We start from the raw sequence: 23,503 nt of genomic DNA, 5'->3' as shown, positions 1-23,503 counted from the left end.
AGAGTAATAACACTCAAGACTGTTTCAATTTTGGTAGTACTGTCTAAATATGATCCTTTCCTGCAGAAAATTTTGCCAATTTAACCACAAGTAGTAACATCCTGTCATTATTTTATGAAACAGCCATGCCAAAAATGAAACTGCAGAATTATGCTCATTTTCCACGCAATCAGCGCAAAAATTACTTATGTGCACCCGAAACAAGAGTTGAAATGCAAAGCTTACAATCCTACAGTAACAATAAACATGAAAATATAGCAGCAGAAGGTTAGAGTTCTCAAAATATTTGCAGGACCGACTGTGCAAGCATGAACTATCTTTTCTTCTGTACAACAATAATCTTTTGGACCACTTACTCTGAAAATATTTCTGCAGTGTATATAGCACAAACTAACCAAGGGATTGGCAATCTCCACACATGGACCTCTGGATCTCCATTATCATCTGCTGAACCTAGATCATGTTACATATTCAATCAATTCTATACAATTACAACAGGACAATCATTACTAAACCTAATGTCTCGAGGTTAACAAGTCTCTCTTCTTTGCTGGTGAATAGCTGTTGAACTCAGCAAGAAGTTGTCAAAGCAGAAAACACAAATCCTCTTCAAACAGAGACTATAACCAAAATGACAAATTGCAAAAACAAGTTGATCAGCTGCTCCTTTTCCTTTTGAAGGCAGGATGGATGATAATTCCATTACACGAGTCCAGGTTATCAATTCTTGCCATACAATCCTTCATCCTCTTCAAGACAACCAGCATCATAGAAGCATTATTTGAAATCTTCTGTTTGAGAAGCCTTATCTTCTCAGTTTCCTGACTCTCTCCTGTTAACAAGGCCTCATTACCCGACCCAATAGGTCTGACCACATCTACACAAAAGAAGAGGGGTGAGATGCACAACTACATAGAGCAAAGGAGACTTCACTTCTGAGGAAGTCACAGAAAACTTGTATCAATGTGGAGGATCTCAATGACATCAAATGCCTTCGAAGAGAAATTGATATAGGGAAATTATTGTGTATACAGATGCAAACCCACCAAAAAAGCGAATTTAGGTTATTGCAAAGCTCAATGGGTATACTGCAAAAAAGTCAACCCTAACCAAGTCGTTTTTCAAACTTAAACCATATATATATTTTTTAAAGTAATTTGTTTCTCTACATGTGCTGATTGTACGAATATATGTGAAAAGTTCTGAATCAAAAGAATGTAAGGAAATTAAAAAAAAAAAGGCAAATAGAAAGAAGAGGAACACCTCCGTCTAAAGGGGGGGTGAGACAAAAGACGGAATGTATAGGAAAAGAATGTAATATTCAGTGGGTCTCTAATTTGAACTCTTCATTAATTTAATCATCAACTTAGGCCAGTCCTGGTTGGTAACAAAGTTACTGATTCTAATTTAGATCCAATGAACACTGAGCCAATAGCCTTGCATATATACTCACTTTGATCCATCAAAAGAATATTTGTATGTTCAACAAGTTAAACAAGGGTTCAAGAAAACTAGAAGCTAAATCGAGACCAGAAAATGAATACAGAAGATAATCAAGAGAAATTCATCCACATTGAACATACAAGTTTGTAATGTCCATAATCTCACACTTAACCAGTACTTTTTCTTCAGAGAAGGATATTCCACGTCTCAACTAGAAATCAATCCATGCCAAAAGTCCATCCGCTAAGAAGGGCAAAAGGTGAAAGAAGCTGCAAATAACTACAACTTTCAAATTTCATCAACAAACACTTTCATTTCCAATTTCCTCAACGGATTAGTTAAGGATAAAAAACTAACAAATGGAGAAGTTTTGGCATTCCAAGATTCCTTTCAAAAACTCCACCTTCAGATTTCTGACACGTGCAGTACAGTGACATTTCAATTTCTTCCTCACCATAAAATCAAGAACTAACCAATTCTTCCCAAAATATTCTCCATCAATAATCTTTTCAATAGCTAAAACTGTGTAACCCTGTAATTACCTACAAACTATACCATTTGAAGTCAGTGGCACAAAAAGGAATTCTTATTTAAAAACTCATCTTTAATAGAACAGACGCATAACAGAGAGTGGCAGAGCCAGACATCAACTAAACTACCAATATACGCTACTTCCAACAGGCTAATCATTAGAAACAAAGAAGACCCCAAACAGCAATCGAAAGAAAAAAAATCCCAAAATGAAAAGAAGCATCTTGAACCCTTTTCATCAGCATCGTCAGCTAACAACTGCAAACACAAAAATCAGCTACTCCAAAAAAATTGACTATGAGCAAAAAGGGAAAAGAATCAAAATTACAATTCTTTGGGTTATGTAAGAAACAACAACTGAGGGTAACGAAAGAGCCGCGAAAATGTACCGGGGTTAGGGTCATGAGTGGGTCCGGGTTGAGATTCGGGTCCGGAGTCGAAATGGGTCGGGAGAACAGGCCTCTGAGCAGCGAGAATTGAGGAAAGCGCGGACTTGAGCTGGCCCGGGAGTGTGGTTCTGTAGTTGAGTATTTCCTGGGCCATTTCGTTTACTTCTGCTTCTAGCTTTTCCAATTCGTCTTCTTCTTCGCCTTCACCTTCACCTTCACCTTCACCTTCCCCTTCCTCTTGGTGCAATCCGAAGTCATTGTGCTGTAGGGCTTCTTGGGTTTGTCCCTGGCTCGCCATTTCTTCCCGTGTGCGAGAGAGGAGGGAGAGGAGCTGCGAAGTGGGAAGGATAGACCGTGAAATTTTGAAACTTTGAAGTGAATTATGGACCGGTGGTCTAATTGCGCAATTTTGAATAAGTAATGGCAAGCGAAGCGACTGCATGGAACTGGAATTGCTCTTTTGGCCAAAAAAAAAATAAAGAACAATTTGAAGTAATTATAATTTTGGATTTGATCAAGGGTTTAGAAGCAAAAAGAAAAGGGGCTAACAGATGAAAGTATCGAATTTGACACGCTCGGCTTGATTGACATTTCTGAGTCCTAAATAGTAAATACTCCACTACTATTTTGGTGATCGCACCTCCTAAGTCCATAATAAATGCATTGGATCCAATTCTATGTGTACACAAGTCCTGTGTTTGATAAATCGATTCAATATTTAAATTTAATAGAATTAGATCTTAATATATTCGGACCGTGTTTGATAATCAAAAATTGAATGTCTGAATTGATTAAGTGACACTAAATTTTCTAGATAAAATTTATTCCAAAAAATAAGTAATAAATTATTCACTTATCACTGAATGTGATATAAACTTAAATGCGTTTGATTTAACATTTAACAATTCAATAATTTAATAGATTCAGATTTCAGCTTTCAAACTTCAGTCTTATCAAATCCACCCTAAAAGCAAATTTGTGAGTCAATCCATCTCCATATACAATTTTTAAAACATTTATTAAAGAATATTTATGTCTTTTACTGAACAGTGAAATTAGTACTGTATAGTAACATTAAGCATTAGGCGCACAACATTATTGTGTAGCCACCCCAATTAGATGGGGCACCAAAATTTTGTGTAGGTCTTCATGCAATAATATTGTCGTTTTTTTTTTTTGTAATTGTGTTTGGATATAATTACTGTTATGATGGGATGTGTGTGATGTAATGTATGTTAAATAAAAAATATTATTGAAAGAATAAATAATTGATTGAAAATTGTAATTATGATGTAAATAAAATAATATTTGGAACTGATATTGCCAAACATCTTGTCAATTATACTATACTTAAACACTTGTGTATATATTCACTGAGAGTGTGAATCTCTTCCCCTTTTTTTGCTTCCATTGCTCAACTTGTCCTAGCTAACTTGCATATATCTTTGTGTGATAAAAAAGATAATTATATTATTGAATTTGTTGGATATCATCCAATGCGAATTGCTTAATAAAGTCAAAGGTGCATAAAAATTTGACAAAAATAAAATGACATCTTAGAATCTCAAATGTTTACATCTTTTCCCCATGGCTAAAATAAAATAGGCCAAAACTTTCTCCTCAAACTCTAGAAACAGAAAATTACAAGAATTGTATATATTTTATAAATCAACTATTCCCTTAGTTCCATTGTTAACGTTGTGTTTTTATTTTACTGATGTTTCAAAACAAGAGTCACCACTCCAAATTTGACATGTGTCTTCTAATTTTGACATTTGAAAAAGTAACATTTTAAAATTCCAATGCACATTTATCAAGGAAATAATTTAAATTTAAAAGATATATATGTAAATTCAGTAATATCAACTTACATAATTATTTATTTCTAAAAAATGACTCTAATATTGGAATAGCTGAGGGTCAGAATCTAGAAAAAAAAAATTTTTGAACGAAGGAAAGAATCTAGGACTTCACATCTCGGATTAGAGAGAATCTAGGACTTTTTTTCCTTTTTCTGAAAGAAAGAAAGAAAGAATATAGGACTTCGCATCTCGGATTAGCCACATATTTCAGGACTTTTACTGAAAAGCCTAAGCATTGGAGCTTATTCTATACGAAAATATCTGTCTCCACTCTCCAGTTAGCATTGCTTAAATCGAAACTGCCCACCAATTGAAAGACAAAATGCATGCAAAAAGGAAGCACCAATAAGGTTGGACGAAAAGTTTCAAGACCATGCTTCTTTGATACCTCCGAACTCGATGGCTGTGTTAACCCTTTTAAATCTTTTTCTATGGGAGCCTCCGGAACCATATAACAGAGCCTTTACTGTCATTTCAACATCATCTGCTAAGTTTATTATGAGCTGAACTAATACTAGTGTACTTCCACTTCTCTTTAAATATATCTCTCCGTTTATATCAGTTAACATTGTACTGGGATCATTCCTTTTTGTCTGAAAATCACACACTCTTTTTATGGAATATCACAAGTCTCAGGTACTGAATCTCACGGTAATATTCCGGTTTATTCTTTTGTTTATTGCTACTACTTGGAAGCGTACAACTGGGCACATAAATGTTAATTCATACTGTTGTTTAGCTGATATATCTGGTTTTGATGTTTTCTGTTTCCTTTGTAGTTTTTTCTTTTTGTTATACTCCTAAGATTTTTTGCAGCTTTGGCTTTTTATGGGGTGCATGCAACAGGTCTTTCTATTCTTGAAATTGATTTGGATGCCTGATATACTGTAAACTTACGCAGAAGAGGTGATGGGCAATGGCACTAGCAAGTTTATGTTTCTTGTTCAGAAATCAGAACCTTTGCCATTTTCCTGAGTAGGTGTTGGGACGAATTTAGATAGATTCTGAAAATCTTCTGTTAAAGCTAGTAATTTATGTTTGATTAACCAGCCAAGACATCATCGCTCAGAGTGAGGTGGGGTGAAATCTTGAACCTATTCTGTTCATTGCCATACATACAATAAAGGGAACACTTAAAGAGAAAAAATAGAAAAGGACTTGGATTCTCATGAGATCATGTCGTTAGAGAGATCCTTTGTACATGGCATTTCAAGATTTGTAACGGAGATTGAGTTATTGTTGCCCTTTTGCCATACGTCAGCTAGGAAGGAATATCTGGAAATAGTGCATCTTATCCATATTGAATCCTTTGGGAACTTCTCTGTGAATTCAGTATGCAGAAAGCATTCTTGTATCAAAATAACAGGATATCCACAACATTTAGCATATTTCAGTTGCAAAGGCCATGCTTCTCAATGAAAAACTCCAGTAATTTCACTTCTGATATATGGTAATGCTTAAACTTTATTGCCTCATCTTTCCAGCTGCTGAAGCAAACTAGGAGAATTGATTCAGAAAGTCCATATCGCCTTCTTCACTGCTCATCGAAGGGTGACAAAAAGGGTGTGGTTCAGGAGCTGGAGAAAGGAGTGGAACCCACTCTGGCAGACTACGATAAGAGAACTGCACTTCATTTAGCGTCTTGTGAAGGTTACATTGAGGTGGTTGTCTTACTTCTTGAAAGAGGAGCAGATGTGAACTCCACCGATAGATGGGGTCGTACTGTAAGTTCATGCTCTCGCTCTGCATGGGTGACAAATAGCATAGTTTATTTCAGTGATTAGCTGCTGGCTTATATTCTCTTTTTGGTTGCGTGTATGTGTGCAAAGGTTGTACTCTTACTATTAAGTGGTTCATTGCTGTTGCGGATTTTACAACAGAATTTCAATTTCTTCACTTCTTGTATAACATCCATCTGCCTCATTTCATCCTTTTCCTTTGCTGTGCCTTTCCCTAGCTAACGAAAGAGCAGTGACTATATGTTATCTGTGTGTTTTGATGTTGTTCGCCACATGACTTTAATTCTAAAGGAATTTGTCTACCATTATGAGTAAAAATTCATGTTTTAGTTATGTGCTATATTTAAGTTGTCACTCATGAATGACTTAGAAGTTTGTTATCTTAAACAAAGCATATATTATTACTCGTAAAGATTTACTAGCTGTTCTACCATTGTAAAAAAATTTGTTGACAATATAAGTTCATGGTTCGGCATATTACATTCTGCTGTAAAAGTACAACAGCTAGCCTGTAGTTTCACAGTAAGAAGAATACTTGTCTCTAAGACAGATTTCCTTTGTCATTCATGATTTTTTTTTTCAGCAGAAGACATTCTTGGTTTCTTCCTTTTTCCAGCAATACTGGACTTCCAGAAGAAAAATATATATATATATATATATATATAGCAACTTGGATCTAGCAGTATCCAGCTTCTGCCTTGTATTCTTGCTGTCTGCTATATCATAATATCCACTTTTCAACTGGTGATCCCAGATCAACTTGTTTTATCATCCATAATGAATTTAGTTATCTTCTTCCACTATAGAAGTATCCTTGATCCCAAATTCAGCACAATTGCTAATACCAGATTCAGAGGGAATGTTAAGCCAGTACCACTGGTTCATGCTGTCATTCACTGTTTGATTTTCTGTTCTTAACAAACTGATGCAGATAGAAAATTCTATTTCTTCAAAAGTTTTTGTATTTCAACAATATAATTAATTGACACGGTGCCTGTGATGAAATCATTTGCAGCCACTGTCAGATGCTCGCAGCTTTGGCCATGCAGACATTTGTAAGATTCTGGAGAAACATGGTGGAATTGATCCGGTAATGTAGCCTCAACATACTTCTCTTGTGAAGTAAGTTTTAATGAGGGAAAACAATAGAATTGCCCAAAAAAAAAGGTTTAAAGTGTGTGTCAATAGATTTACCCTCATTGCATCAAGATGAGCATCTCCCGTTAGCCTGTAGTGCTGTTTTGCTTCTTGGATGTGACAATAGTTCCAAATTGATCAGCGGACCTGTTATGCATCAAGAGAAAAAAAAAAAATTGAATGAAAGATTTAGCAAAACTTTTCTTTCTACTCCCTTCTCTTCCTAATTTCTACCTTCTTCTGAAGGGTTTACTTTTAAATTGTTTAGAAATCTGAGCATACTGGTGCTTTTTTCTACGGTAATGAGTCCTCTGACGTGATTTTCATGATTTATCTATTCTTCTAGTCAAAGTAAGTATGGTGCCTTTTTTTAACTCAAAAAAGTTCTCGCCCTCCTTGTGCAGCTGAATTGAGAAAACTTATCTAGATAGGAGAAAAGGCTGGCAACAGTAAAATTTGGTGAGCAGAAACATGCAAATATGAGTATAACTTTAAGTTTTCATGATACACGCACTGTTTTAGTTCGGTGGCAAAACTGGAAAATAAGTGCAATGATCAGGTTCCGTTAGAACAAATACAAAGTGGAAAATCTCAAAAACATTATGAGTTAGTGAGGAAGCTAGCCTCTAACAGTACTACCAGTCCTTTCGAAGTTTCAGTTGCTAGGAGTACTGATAACACTGTATATTGGTTGTAAACCTAATACCATTAGATTGTCTATTGCCTTATTGCCTATAACATAGATAAATGACATTGAAGTTTTGTACTTCATGTTTCAGATATATTAGTATTGAAATCTGTAAAACTTTGGACAGGTTGCTCTTGACTCTCAGATGCGAGGTTATGAAATTGAGTACACTGAGGTTGACATGACTGAAGCACCTCTCCTTGGAGAAGTAATTTCTTTCAGCTATATTGTCTTTTCCTTTTTCTTATTGCCATGATCTCAATTATTTGCAAGAGAAATCGAAAGCCACTGTGGCATATGCAACTAATCCTGATCTTCTTATTTTCCGCTTTCAAAAGAAGTCTCAAATATTTTATTTGAGGATACATATACTGTCTTCAGTGTTACAAAATAATTAAAAGGAAAAAGCAGGGTGCATATGGTGAAGTCTATTTGGTGAAATGGCGTGGTACAGAAGTTGCAGCAAAAACAATTCGCTCATCTATTGCTTCAAATGAGACGGTCAAGTAAGTTCCAATTTTTCTTTCTTTAACTAATGTGTTCTCCCTATGCCCAGCTGACGTTCTTAATTTTCCTGAATCCTTAGAGCTTTTGATGCCTGTCCAACTTTATCTCCTTTTGGAGTCTGATTATCTTGGTCAATGAGAAAATTTTGATATTTACGAGTTGCAAACTACTGTAAATCATTTATTTGGCCCTATGCTGTTTAGGTATCAGGGATAAAAAAATCAAACAAATATTGTGTTACTCATAAACATGGTTAAAAGTAATTCTTCTTGCAATTTCGGTTAGTATATCCGCAAGAGAAGTTTTAAATACATGTATTCATCTTCATTTGGTAAATGAAAAGAGTATAATCTCTTAAGGTAACATTCAATGCAAACTTTTATCCTTCTCTTTTGCATGTTGGAATCGTAAGGAAGCAAAATTGGAAAGATAAACTGAGCTTGCTTCACGCAGTTTGACACCTAACGGTTGGAGCCTTGACAACCATCATGATTAGCAAAGATTCCCACTCTGTGCTGCCCTTGAAAATTTTACCAATCATCTTTTTCCATTTGATATTTTTCTGTTGCTTACAGGAAAACCTTTCTCAAGGAACTTGCGTTATGGCAAAAGTTGCGCCACCCAAATATAGTGCAGTTCCTTGGCGTTGTAAAACATTCTGATCGTTTAACCTTCCTCACTGAGTATCTCCAAAATGTAAAATATTTTCCTACTATTCTGCATGTCACTGAATATTAGGGCCTTGACATTTCACTTGTTCAATACAGGGAAGTTTGTACGATATCCTAAGAAAGAAAGGAAGACTTGATCCACCAACAGCAGTTGCTTATGCTTTAGACATTGCAAGGTAAATGATGCTATGTTTTCAAATTTGCTCCTGAGCCATTGGTCACAGCTGCAGCTTATAGTGCTTCTTTGTTCTGCAGCAATACTTTTAGTTTTAATGGGCATACCTCACATTGCAATTCATATTAGGCTTTGCATTTCCTTCAATATTTTCCATCCATTATTCTAGTTTATGAAGGAGTACTGCATGTTTAATATAAATGGAAGAATCTGGAGGTAAACTGGATGCTAGTTTTCCTAAGGATTTGAGAGAAAGTAATTTTAATGAGAGTCCCATAAGAATTAAACTTGATCAAAAAATGATGTGATGGGAAAAAGTTAATGAGCTTTTTTTATTCTACATCATCCTACAGTTGTGTAATACAGCCCTTGTGGAAAAATCATAGTGAATCAGTTATCCAATGTGCTGACATTTTGTGTTTGCAGAGGCATGAATTATCTTCATCAGCATAAACCCCATCCTATAATCCATAGAGATTTGACCCCAAGGTATTGGCAGTTAACTTATAGTTATGTGTCTGTCATATCTGTGAAATGCATGACGTTATGTACGGTTGGTTTATGATGCAAGTTTCTTGGTGCTGTTTTACTTGCATAAGGTTTTGGACCATAATTGTATCTACCGTGTTCACGATGCAGAAATATACTACAAAATGAAGCAAGACATCTCAAAGTCACAGACTTTGGACTAAGCAAAATTGTGCAGGAAAAAAATGCTCTTGGTTACAAAATGACCGGGGAAACTGGATCATGTACGCTCTGCCCCCTGACTAGTATTGACAAAATTTTCATGATTTTTATATCTGCTTGAGAAGCTATTAAAAGATTTCTCAGATCGTTATATGGCTCCAGAGGTGTACCGCCGAGAAACATATGGGATAAGCGTGGATGTCTTTTCTTTTGCTCTGGTTGTTCATGAGGTAAAATACATGAACTGGTTGTAATAACAGGAAAGAATTCCTAGTTAGACTGCTGCTCGCCCAGACTATCTCTATTGAACCTATCAATTGTGTCGTGGTGCTTCTAAATCTCATACATCATTTTACTGCAGATGTTCCAAGGCGGACCATCTAGTCGAGAGGAGGCTCCAGAGGAAGTGGCAGACAAGCGGGCATATGAAGATTTGCGTCCACCTCTCTCTTCATTTGTATACCCTGAACCAATCCGCAGGTAAGCAAAAGAATTTTTCTGCCTTAACAGATCTTATCCCTACTTCATTTGCCAATAGGAAAGTTGCTCAAACTACAGATTTATGCTAATTCAAGTCGTACAGTGCTTCTCAACTCTGTTGTCACAAAACGCCCTGTCAATTACCATAACAGATGCAAATACTTAACTGCATTTTCATGCTCATTTCTTATGGCTGTTGCATATTCAGCCTTAGTTGCAAATGACAATGACCACCATATGAAGACCACGGTATGTTCTGCAGTTTAGATACACTACAATGTGATGCTAGGTTGATATGGAATGGCAAATTCTGGTGCAGGCTTTTACGAGATTGCTGGCATAAGAATCCAGATTGCAGACCGACATTTGAAGAGATCATTTTGCAGCTGGAGATCATCCAAGAGAATATGCAAGGCGGGAAACCCTTGGGAAGCTGCTACGAATGTGTCATTTTATGACACTGGAGCCTAGCAGTGTGCATTGTTAAATCTGAGCTCTGCCTTCTATGCTGTATTGATGCATTTACTTTGTGCATTGATGCACTCCACACCTGTAAAAAATATGCGAAAAACCATAGCATCTACCACGTTGTTGGTGGGAAATGTGAACTCACTGGTAATCATCGTTACTATTGTGACTGCTTGGCATTGTGTTACATGTTACACCTGGAATCAAAGGTCTGCTTGGCATTATAAAGGTTCTATTTTTATGCTTTATGTGGGGGTGTGAATCGGAATCAAAATCGATAATTCGGAACTTCGAAATCGGAATTTTGGTATCAGAATTTTCGACCGAATTCAATTCGGAATTTGATAAGTTCTGATTTCACCGAATTTAGGAATATAAAAATTATTATTATTATTATATAAATGTTATATTACATATATGAAAAACGAATTTGAAATCGAAATAGGAATTACGAATCACCAAATTTAGGAATATAAAAATTATTATTATAATATAAATGTTATATTACGTATATATATAAATATTATATATATATGTATGAAAAATGAATTTGAAATCAAAATAGGAATTCCGAATTCCGATTTGAAAAATCCCATTACCAAATTCGAACCAAAATCGCATAATTCGAAATCGGAAAACCCGATTTCAGTTCCGAATTCTGAATTACCGATTTCAAAAATTCAATTCAAATTGAATTCGATCGGTAAATCGAAATTTTTTGATTTTGCACACCCCTGGCTTTTATGCGTGCTTGTATAATTGTATGTGCAATCTCTTTGTAATAGTTTGACTTTCACATGGCGATTATTCGTCTTGTACTAGTTACTTAATGTTCAAAATCTAACATACGAGTCTGAGTAGACTGTTTTATTACTAGTAATTACTATGTCCAAACTGACAATATTTCTTTCATATACATTTTGCTTAAAGTTGAATGCTAATATTATTGCTTAATTAGTTAATATTCTATCAATGAAGTTGTTAATGGAAGATCTTGAACTGCAACGCAACCCATGTAATGTGACAGGTTTACATTAAATGAAAGGTGAGAGGATGTTGTTAACTGTATAGGGCAGCAAGACAAGTGCTAATCCTAAACGATGCAAGAATGGAATTCTGATTAGTAGTTGCTAAGTATATGATAAAATTTAGTTGAGAACAAGCCAGTCTGGGTGGTGTAGTCGGTTATCACGCTAGTCTCACACACTAGAGGTCCCCGGTTCGAACCCGGGCTCAGACATGTTTTTGCCTCATTTTCCATTTAAAGGTGTGCTCTTAAGAAAACCATACTCGGCACCTTCAACAATTGTTAAAGGCACGCTCCCGAGACACCAAACTCTGTTCACGACTTCAAGTGTCATTTAAGGCCTACTCCTAAAACACCACACCCTGTCCACCACGCCTTCAATTCTCCAATTACTCTTTCAACTTTCAATCATTTTCATCCCTTAACTTGTTTTTGAGCCAATACATTCATTCCCTCGACTAAAATTCTCCAGCCAGTTAGGTCCTTTTGCAGTGGTGCCACTACAATTTGCGGCTACATGAGGGTATTTTTGGAACTTCATGCAAGACGTTGCATTAAGACCCTAAACAAGAAAAAGAAAAGAGCTGTTTGCGGGATAAAAATTTGGGCGGTATTGGAACAATTCCTACCTTTCCGTTGGTTTTCTTGCTCTCAAATGCTGCCCAAATTTTATTGCGTAAGCAAGTTTTCCTTTTTTCAGATTTTAATATAATGCCTTACCTGAAGTTACAAATATACCCCTCCTGTGGCTGGTGACTTCTCTGTTCAAGGCAAAAAGTTTTAGCGGACCACAATAAAAGGATCTAATTGGCCTTGTTTGGCAAGCAAGTTTTTGACAAAGTTTGTCTACTACAAGTTTTTTTAATAACTTTTTATCTATAATAACCTTAAAAAACTTTTCAAAGTTTTTAAATTGTACACTTCAAAATATTTAAAAATTTACATACTTTAAAAAATTTTTCTACAACTTTTACAATAAGTTACAGTAAAGTTTTAGATAAATACCTAAAAAATTCACTTACCAAACGGGTCCGGCCTTGTTTGGCAAGTAAGTTTTTTGCTAAGTTTGTCTGCTACAAGTTTTTTAATAACTTTAGCTACAGTAACTTCAAAAAATTTCTTAAAGTTTTTAAACTATACACTTCAAAATATTCAAAAATTTATATACTTCAAAAAAAAATTTTACAACTTGAACGGTAAGTTATGGTAAAATTTTAGTCAAACACTCAAAAAACTCGCTAACCAAACAGGCCGGGTTGAGGGGGGTGGGGGTTGAGGGACTGATTTGATTCAAAAACGAGTTAAGCGACAAAAATAGTTAAAAAAAAAAAAGGGCTGAGGGATGAAATTGGCAATTCAACCAGGGAGGAATACCAGTTCTTCTCTTCCTCTGTCCTTCCTATCTTCAAAACCTGTCATCCCCAACACTTCTCAGTCCTGGACAGTGTGTTGGCAGCTTTTGTTTATGCAATAGTCGTTGCTTTTCCAACACATCCCACTTCAGGAAAATCTGCGAGGTTTCTTGATACCGTTTCTTTTTAACAAAATTGGCACTCCCTTTAACCCATTCATTCATTTATGTGCCGCAAATTCAGAGCTCGTGCTCTCTGTTCAGACGGTCTCGGTCTTGCAGCTTTATGAGTATTCACTTTGTGCGTTAGTATAATCCTTGATTGTCGTAATCGATTCTGTCAGCAACACAAAATGTATGTGCAAACACTCCCAATTTCAAAGTGTGCTTTCCACCCCATAAATCTCTCGCCTTGTACTCATCTTTTGACCCATTGCACTCAAACAATTCAAATTAGAAAAGTGTATTTTGAGTCGAAATTGAAGACTGGGTTCTGCCATTCGGTCAAAAGGGTCTCTGGATCACAAATTGGTTCGGGTAAAGGTGGTGTCTTGGTTGGTGTGAGGTGTGAAGGATCACATCAGGGTGAGAATGACGGGCTTTACATAAGGAGATGTGTAGAGCTGGCTAGGAAAGCAATTGGGCACACCAGCCCCAACCCTATGGTTGGTTGCGTCATTGTGAAGGGTGGCAAGATTGTTGGTGAAGGGTTTCATCCTAAAGCTGGCCAGCCTCATGCTGAGGTGACTTGCATCTTCTTTTCTTCTCTTTTACTGTTAATATTGAAACAAGAATGTAGCAGTAGATAATTAATTGTATCTTCCTTGTTGAGAATTGGTGTCTTCATTAATTAGAACTAGGCTGAAGTAGTGCTGTGGAGAATCAGGATTAAACTCACAATGAATGGGTGCCAGAAGTCTTCTTTACGCTGACTTGAAATGTAAGAAAATGTGCTTGTATTCAGGAATAACAGGGAATTCAAAACTTTGTTCCTCTTCCTCTTCGATTTGGGAGCAAATCATATATTTGGATTTTTTAACTTGAAGCAGTCATACAATTTGATATCGACTTTATTAGCCCCTAGAGCCTAGAAATTGCCTTTTTCTTTTGTATAACCTGAAAATAAAGGCTAACTTTGTGGCTTTCGGGAAGTGCAGCTGTAAACTATGCGTAGTGATGCCTTTTACACTGAAAGAAATAAAAAAAACTTATCTCAAGAAAATAATGCGCAAAGCTAAGATCAAAGGAAATAATACTTATCATGTAGCAGCTGTGGAGTTGCTTATAAATTGATGGATAGAAGACTGTGGATCAATCATACATCGCTTTTATTTGTCAAAGATTTAAAACTGCAATGTGCAGAAATTTCATTCTACATACTTAATATGGTGGTAAAACATTGTAGGTTTTTGCCCTTAGAGATGCTGGTGATTTGGCCGAGAATGCAACAGCATACGTAAGCCTGGAACCTTGTAACCATTATGGGAGAACTCCCCCATGTACTGAAGCCTTCATCAAGGCCAAAGTGGAAAAGGTAGTAGTTGGAATGGTGGACCCAAACCCCATTGTGGCTTCAAAAGGTATTGATAGGCTTCGAGATGCAGGAATTGAAGTGATCGTTGGTGTTGAGGAGGAGTTGTGCAAGAAGCTAATTGAAGCTTGGATCCACCAAATGCTAACAGGGAAGCCCTTTCTTACATTGAGGTACGAGTGCAACTTGCATTACTATTTGCATTTGTGTCAACTTCATTTCTTGCTCTTATGGAACTGTGTTGAAAACTGAAGGTACTCCATGTCAGTTGATGGCCATGTTCGAAATCAGCTGGGCAACACAGTCCTTGAGCCTGGTGGATATTACTCAAAATTGTTACAAGAGTATGATGCAATCGTATTTCCTTCAACATTGTTGTCGGAGAATTCATCTTTTCCTGCATCTAGAGAACCTGGGGCCAATCAACCTCTTCAAATTGTATTAGCAATGGATCCAGATTTGCCAGTAGAAATTCCTGCTCTAACCAGTAAATCAACTGCTAAAGTCATAATTTTTACAGAAAAAGAGACCTCTTTGGAGCAAGAAGCAACTCTAAAAGGTGTGGAAACAGTTGTCTGTGAAAGGATAAATCTGGTCTCAGTCCTTGAATATTGCAAGCGGCAAGGATTATGTAGCGTCCTGCTGGATTTGAGGGGGAATATTGCTGATTTTGAACAAATCTTGAGGGAGGGCGTTGAACTAGGTTTGTTTCAGAAATATGTGGTGGAAGTCCTACCGATCTGGGTTGGGAGCAATGAGAAGTCACTAAATGTCCCAGAGAAACTAAGGGTGAAGAGTTTGACATCCAAGGTCATGGGTGAGAGTGTGCTGCTAGAGGGATACTTTGAGTGATATTTAGGATTCTTAGCCATGAGCTCAGCTCAGGAGACTTATCTTTGTACTCCTCATGTTCAAAGCGGCCTCCGTCTATGAGATAGAATGCGGAAAATCCATGATCATGAGCTTGATTTCCACTATAGAAGATTGTAGGTATGAGATTTTTCTTTAACCATTCCTTTTGTTACTCAATGCCTTTTCTTGGAATTTCAACAGACAGTTCCAGAAAGTTTTGGCCACAGCTAACTACAATTCTCAATACTGGTGCTTATTCTCTCTCAATGAGCTATTTTTCGTCCCGAGAAATATCTGTCTTCCAGCTTCTAACTTGTACTTTTGAGTTAGGATAGCCTTTGAAACTATGCCCCCTTTTCTTTATGTAGGATTGATTGATGATATTTATCAGTTCTGATGACCAATTTGAAGGTTTTTTTTTTTTGGTGCTTATAACAATGTTAAATTGCAGTTATCATTTTGCTTCCTTTTTATTTTCTTGTTGCCATACTGTCGTGGCTTCGTGGTTTGGCATATTTTGCTTCCAGTGAGACCTTACTCGAGAAGAATGTCTAATTGGCGAGATCTATGCAATTCATCAATTCGAACAATGGCTTTTTGCCTGTCGTCCTTATCGCAATGGGCTAGCTTTTTCTTCTCCTTGCATGGCATAAAAAACAGTGGACTATGCTACCAATATCAACTATTGATCGATTTCCCCTCCTTTCTAGAAAAGCTTTCTTCCAGGTAGAGTGTGAGAAGTTTAGTAACTTGGTAACTTGGCTTTTGCTTTCTCTACAACGGAAATGGAGAGCAAGTTTCAGCATCAATCTTTGTCTTTTTACCACCACTTGTGAGAAGGGAATTCAACAATCACCCCAAGATTTTTCACTCATCCATTTGTAAAGAGAAAAGAACATACAAAGTCTTGCGCATCTCTATTCTCTTGTGCAAGTTTGGAATCGATTCCCAAAGCCACAACCAGTGCATTGTTCCTAGCACCCCTACCGTCCTCCCCCCAATGTTTTTAAACCTGGACCAAGAAGCGAATGGAAAAAGCTTTGATTCGAGGTGCATTAAACCCTAGTGTAAAGGTTTAATCATTTTTTTTTATTTTGGCATTAAATTTTGAATAAAACTGAAATAATCATTTTAGGAAAAAAATTAATGAAAACCGGTTAAATCTCCTAATTTTTATTGATTTTTATCGGTTCAACCAATTATTAATCAATTCAATTGATTCTTTAATTAATAATTGAACCGACCCAGTGACAATCTGCTTATGATTTGACCGATTGAACCGACGGATCGTTCAACCAAAAAAAAAAAGCCTGCAACTCCTCTCCCCCCCTCCCCCCCCAAAAAACAAAAAAACCCCGCTTTCCCCTTTTTAATTTGGTGTGTATATATATGAACTGTCAAGGAAAATGAAGAATTCCCATCATTCCATAGATGATGCTCGCTGAGCAGGGAAGTTACGATTGAAGCTTGAAGCTGGAAAAGGGCTAAATTCTTTACGTATATACTAGAGCACGTACCAAGACTAAATATTAACACTTAGGGAATTTACAAACAGAGGATAAACGTATGTGAATTATTGAAATTTCACATTTTCACATCTGATTCTAGTAACTAAAGATGCATAACATTTCAGTGCAGTCAAGCTGACGGACAGACTACAGTCGATCATGCCCGAATATAGCCTTTCCATTTTTTCCCATTTTCTTCCTGAAGCTTGCAGCTTCACAGCAAAAAGTTGGAGGTGGAAATCCCGAATAACCGATGGCTTCAAACTGTACAGGTATCTTCACCTTGATATTTCTCAGAAGCCTTTCAATTTGTATCTTCTGTATTTCTCAGTGATGGCCAACCATTGGGAGCATTCTTGTTATAGTGACTCTGTCGTTTTGCATTTACCTGTGCTTGAATAATTTTCTCATTATCCATTGCTTCTTGAATGCTGGAATGGACCAGCTTACACAACTCGTCAAGTGCAAGCATTGAAAAGGGCTCCTCAATAAGAACACCGACCTGCAACATCCATCTTCAACTGTCATGCTTTCTTCTCGACAAATATGGATGTTATTCATACTGTAAGTATTTCATCCAGAAGCTTCAACAAGCAGCTATCTTGGATTTTAACATGACTCTGAAATATCCTGGATGTAAATTAACTAGTTGATGCAAAAAACTGCAAAATGTACTTCTAGTTTCTTTCTTCACTTGTGGCAAAGTGGGGAAGATGAAGATATTTGGTAACCATAATTTGCTCAAAATCCATTTTTGGTACTTATGATACACTTGGGAACAACTGAACAGGACATCCCGGGAATTGGATATTCAATAAGTTTCCAGGTGGGTTATTTACTAAAATATAGATATTTTCATTGGAAATCTAAAAAATATTGTTGATTTTATTCATATTCCCAAGAGGGAAGTCAATTCCATAAGAATCGACTTCAAAATCGCTTTCTCAGGAGTCCATTTCCTAGTGTCAATATGAACGGGACAGATAAGAGAGAGGAAAGGATGGGGTGGAGACTACAAAAAATTACCCTAAATAGGCTTATTAAGTTTGATGTGCACAATGCGCAACTCAGCAGATACACTACGCTACCTGGATCACATGCAAGAAAGGTTTTTCAAGCAGCCCATACGAAATTATTTCTACCATATAGTTCAAGCCTGCTGTGTCTTTACTACACTAAATTAAGCTCTATAAAGAACAGAAAAGCAGTGTATAGGAAGTCAAACAGACCTCTTCAATGCAGAACAATGAAGCAGCACTAATAAAAGTAGCTGGTACCACAATCCAGTTGCAATCATCCCAAAGAATAATTGGAAGAGTAAGATGCCAAAGGAACAAGAACCTTGACGTCAACCGGGTATATGAAAGAGGAATAGGTATACCCATCAGCTCTTCACAAACACCAATGCCTTCATGGAAACAAGAGATTTTTGACTCCTGCAACATAGACCATATATTAAACTATTTCCTGCAATTTTGTACACATGATCCTGCATGCATCATTAACAATCTACTGTGACCAGCTCAAATCTCTTCCAAAGGTACTAACAATAAAGTGATCATTCTAGTCTTTCTGCAATCCCAGATGGCAGCGATCCATTTTTCAGCATATACATTTTCCAGGAGAACTTTGCTGCTTTATATTTCAGCACAGAGATCTAGTGAATACAGCCAAGTGTCCAAGTGGAATTTACCAGTATATTACGTTTTGCCTCCTCCATACTTAGCAACTGAATAGACTGAGAGATGAACTCAATGATGCATCGAGGGCGATCCTTTGACCTAAGAATTACTGCTAAATCACCATCATCAAGCACATCTTGAAGGTCTTGTGCAACATTTGACCCATGAATTAAGTGGCACTGCATTAGGAGAAATACTATTAGAAGTCATCAAGCATATACCGAGTCTTCTAATTACACAATTAACACTCTGGTCCTGACATAAAGTATGGTCCATAATACATACCAAAAAATCCATTTTTGCTTAAAACTTGCATTTGGTCTTTACTGAACCAATAAATTCATTAGATTATGGCTTCTTTCATCCTGCCAGATATTTCTGCATTAAGTTTAGGGATACCCCGTGTTTTACACAATGCAACTAAAGCAAATCAAGATTCCTTGGATTCTGTTACAAAGGAGATGACATATGGGAACTGAATCTTTTCTTGCCAAATTAATGACTTTTAAATAGAAAATCTGTTCGAGGTCAGTTGAGCTTAGAAAAACCCAAGAAGTGGCCGTCAACACAAAGTTTAGATGTTTGATGAAACAAGATGATCTCCAAAATAAGGAAAGATCAACTTCGGTACCTCATTCATGAAATCTGATATTCAATAGTTTCAGATGAGACTTCATAAGATATGAAATGGTATTGAACCAGGCACTTTTTCCTCATAAAACATCTATTTACCAGTTCCGACACTAGTCCCAAATGATAAAATTCAAGATGGATTTCGTCTCTCTTGTCATTTCCATCTTAAACTACAAACAAAAAGCCCTCACATGTACGAAATTTGAAGCTGTTATCATCATTTATTAAGTCTTGGAAAAGAAATGAAAGCCACTCTTCTAGCCAGTGGATGTCTTTGTGAAGCTCCACGATGCGACGAAAGGAAAGAATAGCTATTGATACAAAATTAAAAGAGTACAGCAGATAAGAGAGCAAGTTTACCTTAAGGACAACTGGAAACGCCATGATGTACTGCAAGAGTGCATTTTTAAGCGATGCATCAGTTGTGCAACCCACATTAGCAATCACTTGCCTTGCAAAGTCATTAGCACCAGCAATCACTTTAGTCCACGCCTTCCTACCTTCTTCAAACCTCGCATATGATGCCTCAGTCCTAAAAACCAGTAAAAGGGCCAAAGCTGGGGCCGTCAACTGGTAAGGCAATGAAGAAGCACGCAAAAGAGGAAAAATTTCAGGTAACCAGTGCAAAGATACTGCCGAATTATAACTGGCTATGATGACTGCCGCTGTGGTAAAAGCCAGCACTGGCGGAACCAAAGATAAAATCACCCTTGAATTCAGACTAGACATCAAATGCCTTACATGCCTTAAAGAACTTCTATGCTCTACCCATTTTTCATGGTCATACAAGGCCCTCTTCCGTCGCATACCCCTTTCTTTTATACCGTCAGCCCAATCTGGTATTGCTCGAAGAATCGAGATAATGTTTAATGTTTCATTTGAAGAAGGCTGTGGAGGTTGTGAGGGTTGTCCTGCACAGATAACCCTTAGAGTTAGCCTGCTGTGTTTGAAGTGAATAGATTGCTGGTGTACTTTGAGGAGTATTCTGAGACCAAAGATGGAAGAAGATGAGACATGGACTGGGGGATGGACGAAGCTTGTTGGCTTTCTCATTTGTGAAATTCAAGGTTTGGAGAGAAAGGGAGGATCGTTGAGGAAAGGGACGGAACATCTTGGAGCTTCAGAATGAAGTGAAGGTCCAAGTGACAAGGGAGCAGGAGTGGATCGATGGGTTGTTGGAGACCCCGTTTAATCTGTGAAGGAGGATTTTACACATGTTTTCAAAATGAAAAAATATGCACAAGATACACGTTAGTATCACAAGAAGGTGAGTCAAGGTTCATTTGGCCACTTATGAATATGATAGCCCATGATATATCATATATCATATATAGTAGAAAGCGGAAGGTTGGTGGCCAAGATTTGATCAAAAAAAACAAAAAAAGTAAGGTTTAGATTTTATCTTGTACATCATTTTTCACATTATATATAAAACTCATAAAATTTTGTTCTATATTTACACGTTATGTAAAATGAGTTATATCATATGCAAATTAAGTTACATTTTGTACAAAATGCACAAGACCAATCCAGATGGTTTCTCTAGTGACTGTTCCTGCCCTGGTCCATCATATATGGAGTGTCCGTGTGATTCCATCAGTCCAGTTGGTTACAATTTGATGTTTCATGGCCGAAAACTTCATTTGTGACTCGGTCACTTTAGCAAGAAGAAGATTGACAGGCAACAGGAGGGTTCTCTCAGTTCACTTGCCCAAGTGAAAAGCTCAGGTCAGGTATCAGTCCAACCTCCGACAACTACTGTATAACTAAGTCGCTAAAAGAATGCGCCGGTGGGAACAAAGAAAGGTTTGATTGGGAATTCAGCAATTTTCGTCTCTATTCTCTACATCAAAGTATCAAAGGAATCAGAATGGTTCAGCCTGATAATTCCTGCTCTGAGAAGGGGCGTACAGCTTTATTTTCCAATGCTTTATGCAGCAAGAGAGATCATATTGGCAAATATTTCAAACTCAAACGCATTTACTCTTTTTATGTCTCTGTGCTTCCAATTGCGTTTCAGCACTTATGCTACACACACTATCTCTACTACATGTACATGATTGAAAATAGTCACGTCTACAGCTTGATAAGCCAGCAAAGTGAAGAAGGCTTGCTTATCTCTGCTCAACTTTCATGTTTTTTTAGTGCTATCTGCCATAGAAATCTTCAAAAACATAGGCTGGATTTTGATTTGATACATAACAAACTAGGGATGTTTCTCTCCAGCATTGGAGGCCAATTTCTTGGTTTCATTTTCTTGAATTCCCTTGCTTGGTCCAAAGATGAACTCCTTCACAGAACGCTCTGCTGACAATATTGCATTCTTGATCTGTCATCCAGTGGCAGAATTAGTATTGGAATGATACGATTTAACTAATGTAAACAATGTACAATCGACTGCGAAATCAAGATTTCTTTCGTACTTTCTACCAGTTTCCTTTTACTTTTGTGATAAAGATTCAATTCGTCATAAGTAATCAAATGGTTCTCATATAATAACAACTCATATTTGAACAAAAATAATTTTTTTAAAAAAATGCAGTCCAAGAATCTGCTTACATAATCCACAGCATATGAGAAGATTCCAACCACAAAAAGGAGAGGGAAGCATGATTTCATGTATGTTAGCAAATTCTTGAAAAGCAAGATCTTATGCAAATTGTGAATATCCGGCAACTACAGTTCCATAATGCACTCATAATACCGTAGGAGACTGGAAGCGTATTTGTGATTTCAAGAAGCTCCATGCACAAAGACCAAGACACAGACAATCACGCACAGAGACACAGGGTAGAGATAACTATTATCACTTGTAAACACAAATTGGATGACCATATGGCAACAACAGGTATGGATCACGGCAAAAAATAAAAAATTTTCACCATTATGAACACCACATAACTTCAATGAAAAAATTGAGAATGGTCAAGAGAAAATACACTAATCAGTTCACCCATCCAATATCTTTGGCAGGAAGCAATACCAACCACCTATTTACAGGTTATCACAATGTACAAAGTAGTGAATTTCACCCCCACCAAAAAAAAAAAAAAAAAATTCTAGGCAGCTCAAAATGTGCAAGAACTGCTTCCTAGCTCACTTGAATCCATTGGAACTGCTACATACACCTAATTAACATTGGCAGAAGCCACAAGACCACAATCCACAGAATTTTTGTCAAACAGAGCATGGGATAGCATGAAATATATTTTGATTCGAAAGATTAAAAATAAAAGCCAACTTCAAGCAATAAGAAAACCAGCATATATAGCAACAAAAACACGTGCATTAAGCACGACTAAGTCATGAAAATCAAAGGCAATCCAATCCAATCCCCTGAAAATTCGTCCTAATTGTTAAAAAGTCATCAATCCAAGTTTTTCATGATCCCCATTCAAAACTTCAACTCATAGTCCAACAATCCTGTATAATTGAAAAACAAACGAATGCCCATTAACGCCCCTCAATCACCACTTACATGGTAATAACACTGACTCAGATTTTCATATGCCTATTCATGTAATATAGACCTAGGCAAAACCTAATGCATAAACCCCAAAACCCAAAAGACCAAAACTTTACAAATAAATAAATAAAGAAGACATCTAGCATGCCAAAATGAAAAATTTTTAAAGAATCCTAATAGTAATAAGTTCTGGGAAAGGACGTACTGGGTCGAGAACATTAGGTTCAGGGCCATAATCAGCAGTGAGAAGGAAATAAGAAGCAGTTACAGAGGCCACCATGGCTGTCCTTCTGACAAGCTTGTCACTGTTCGGGTTCATCTTCTAGTAGGAAGCAATCCTATTCCTAAACAAGAGTTTCTTCTTGGGATTTTTCTTGCTTTTGTTGTGATATTAGTACCAAGAAGTCGTTCGACGAAATGATGGAATTATCTGGACCTTCTACTTTAAACTTAATTGCAGTCTACTCCTTTAATCGTTTTGTAGTTTACAAATTTGCTACCTGAACTTTCAAAGTAGGAGTATTGCTCAGTTAGCATTTCACATCAACAGAGGAATTCTCGTACCTGCACAAAATCTAGAGTCTTGAAAAGGATTATTTTTCACCTACATAAATTTCTTTTTTTTTATGAGGCAAACTGCAATTGATATGGATTTATGAAAGCATTGACATTT

At 36.8% G+C, this 23,503-nt stretch overlaps 5 protein-coding genes and 1 non-coding gene across 7 annotated transcripts; 3 read left to right on the top strand and 3 right to left on the bottom strand.

Annotated features, from left to right (window-relative positions):
* Positions 1-255: 255 nt before the first annotated feature.
* On the bottom strand, positions 256-2,791 carry LOC113733172 (uncharacterized). Its single transcript, XM_027259370.2, has 2 exons — positions 2,364-2,791; positions 256-877 (listed from the first exon to the last, which is right to left on the bottom strand). Exons 1-2 carry the CDS (start codon positions 2,659-2,661, stop codon positions 657-659), a joined length of 519 nt encoding a protein of 172 aa, XP_027115171.1. The 5' UTR covers positions 2,662-2,791; the 3' UTR covers positions 256-656.
* A 1,504-nt stretch (positions 2,792-4,295) lies between these two features.
* On the top strand, positions 4,296-11,008 carry LOC113733171 (serine/threonine-protein kinase 12). 2 transcript variants are annotated; one of them, XM_027259369.2, is made up of 12 exons: positions 4,296-4,861; positions 5,710-5,949; positions 6,980-7,054; positions 7,917-7,997; positions 8,201-8,295; positions 8,872-8,992; positions 9,064-9,143; positions 9,569-9,631; positions 9,782-9,894; positions 9,977-10,062; positions 10,194-10,312; positions 10,632-11,008. In XM_027259369.2, the coding sequence occupies exons 1-12, from the start codon at positions 4,841-4,843 to the stop codon at positions 10,768-10,770; spliced, it is 1,233 nt and encodes a 410-aa protein (XP_027115170.1). In that variant the 5' UTR covers positions 4,296-4,840; the 3' UTR covers positions 10,771-11,008. The 2 variants fall into 2 exon arrangements, with proteins under 2 accessions (XP_027115170.1, XP_071937241.1); XM_072081140.1 differs by having other exon boundaries at positions 8,171-8,295.
* A 938-nt stretch (positions 11,009-11,946) lies between these two features.
* TRNAV-CAC (transfer RNA valine (anticodon CAC)) lies at positions 11,947-12,020 on the top strand. Its single transcript has one exon. It is a non-coding gene; the product is annotated as a tRNA-Val (tRNA).
* Positions 12,021-13,369: 1,349 nt separating this feature from the next.
* Positions 13,370-16,014, top strand: LOC113733170 (riboflavin biosynthesis protein PYRD, chloroplastic-like). Its single transcript, XM_027259368.2, has 3 exons — positions 13,370-13,901; positions 14,564-14,862; positions 14,944-16,014. Exons 1-3 carry the CDS (start codon positions 13,512-13,514, stop codon positions 15,539-15,541), a joined length of 1,287 nt encoding a protein of 428 aa, XP_027115169.1. The 5' UTR covers positions 13,370-13,511; the 3' UTR covers positions 15,542-16,014.
* Positions 16,015-17,015: 1,001 nt separating this feature from the next.
* LOC113733169 (voltage-dependent chloride channel 1, chloroplastic) lies at positions 17,016-20,646 on the bottom strand. Its single transcript, XM_027259366.2, has 4 exons — positions 19,725-20,646; positions 18,743-18,910; positions 18,279-18,485; positions 17,016-17,551 (listed from the first exon to the last, which is right to left on the bottom strand). Exons 1-4 carry the CDS (start codon positions 20,415-20,417, stop codon positions 17,354-17,356), a joined length of 1,266 nt encoding a protein of 421 aa, XP_027115167.1. The 5' UTR covers positions 20,418-20,646; the 3' UTR covers positions 17,016-17,353.
* A 670-nt stretch (positions 20,647-21,316) lies between these two features.
* On the bottom strand, positions 21,317-23,247 carry LOC113733168 (uncharacterized). The gene is made up of 2 exons (XM_027259365.2): positions 23,036-23,247; positions 21,317-21,693 (listed from the first exon to the last, which is right to left on the bottom strand). The coding sequence occupies exons 1-2, from the start codon at positions 23,147-23,149 to the stop codon at positions 21,571-21,573; spliced, it is 237 nt and encodes a 78-aa protein (XP_027115166.1). The 5' UTR covers positions 23,150-23,247; the 3' UTR covers positions 21,317-21,570.
* Positions 23,248-23,503: the final 256 nt, after the last annotated feature.

The sequence above is a fragment of the Coffea arabica genome, chromosome 2e (genome assembly GCF_036785885.1).
Source record: "Coffea arabica cultivar ET-39 chromosome 2e, Coffea Arabica ET-39 HiFi, whole genome shotgun sequence".
Lineage (NCBI taxonomy): Eukaryota > Viridiplantae > Streptophyta > Magnoliopsida > Gentianales > Rubiaceae > Coffea > Coffea arabica.
This window is presented reverse-complemented; position numbering and strand designations above follow the sequence as displayed.

Excerpts from the sequence above, each read along its gene's own strand:
- LOC113733170 (XM_027259368.2), top strand. The coding sequence starts at position 13,512 with ATGTATGTGCAAACACTCCCAATTTCAAAGTGTGCTTTCCACCCCATA. Across the intron at positions 13,902-14,563 it reads CTGGCCAGCCTCATGCTGAG|GTTTTTGCCCTTAGAGATGC; the intron begins GTGACTTGCATC and ends AAAACATTGTAG. Across the intron at positions 14,863-14,943 it reads AAGCCCTTTCTTACATTGAG|GTACTCCATGTCAGTTGATG; the intron begins GTACGAGTGCAA and ends TGAAAACTGAAG.
- LOC113733172 (XM_027259370.2), bottom strand. The coding sequence starts at position 2,661 with ATGGCGAGCCAGGGACAAACCCAAGAAGCCCTACAGCACAATGACTTC. Across the intron at positions 878-2,363 it reads CACTCATGACCCTAACCCCG|ATGTGGTCAGACCTATTGGG; the intron begins GTACATTTTCGC and ends TCTTTTGTGTAG.
- LOC113733168 (XM_027259365.2), bottom strand. The coding sequence starts at position 23,149 with ATGAACCCGAACAGTGACAAGCTTGTCAGAAGGACAGCCATGGTGGCC. Across the intron at positions 21,694-23,035 it reads AACCTAATGTTCTCGACCCA|ATCAAGAATGCAATATTGTC; the intron begins GTACGTCCTTTC and ends ACTGGATGACAG.
- LOC113733169 (XM_027259366.2), bottom strand. The coding sequence starts at position 20,417 with ATGAGAAAGCCAACAAGCTTCGTCCATCCCCCAGTCCATGTCTCATCT. Across the intron at positions 18,911-19,724 it reads CGTTTCCAGTTGTCCTTAAG|TGCCACTTAATTCATGGGTC; the intron begins GTAAACTTGCTC and ends CTCCTAATGCAG. Across the intron at positions 17,552-18,278 it reads CATTGTTCTGCATTGAAGAG|GTCGGTGTTCTTATTGAGGA; the intron begins GTCTGTTTGACT and ends TGGATGTTGCAG.
- LOC113733171 (XM_072081140.1), top strand. The coding sequence starts at position 4,841 with ATGGAATATCACAAGTCTCAG. Across the intron at positions 9,144-9,568 it reads TATGCTTTAGACATTGCAAG|AGGCATGAATTATCTTCATC; the intron begins GTAAATGATGCT and ends TTGTGTTTGCAG. Across the intron at positions 10,313-10,631 it reads TACCCTGAACCAATCCGCAG|GCTTTTACGAGATTGCTGGC; the intron begins GTAAGCAAAAGA and ends ATTCTGGTGCAG.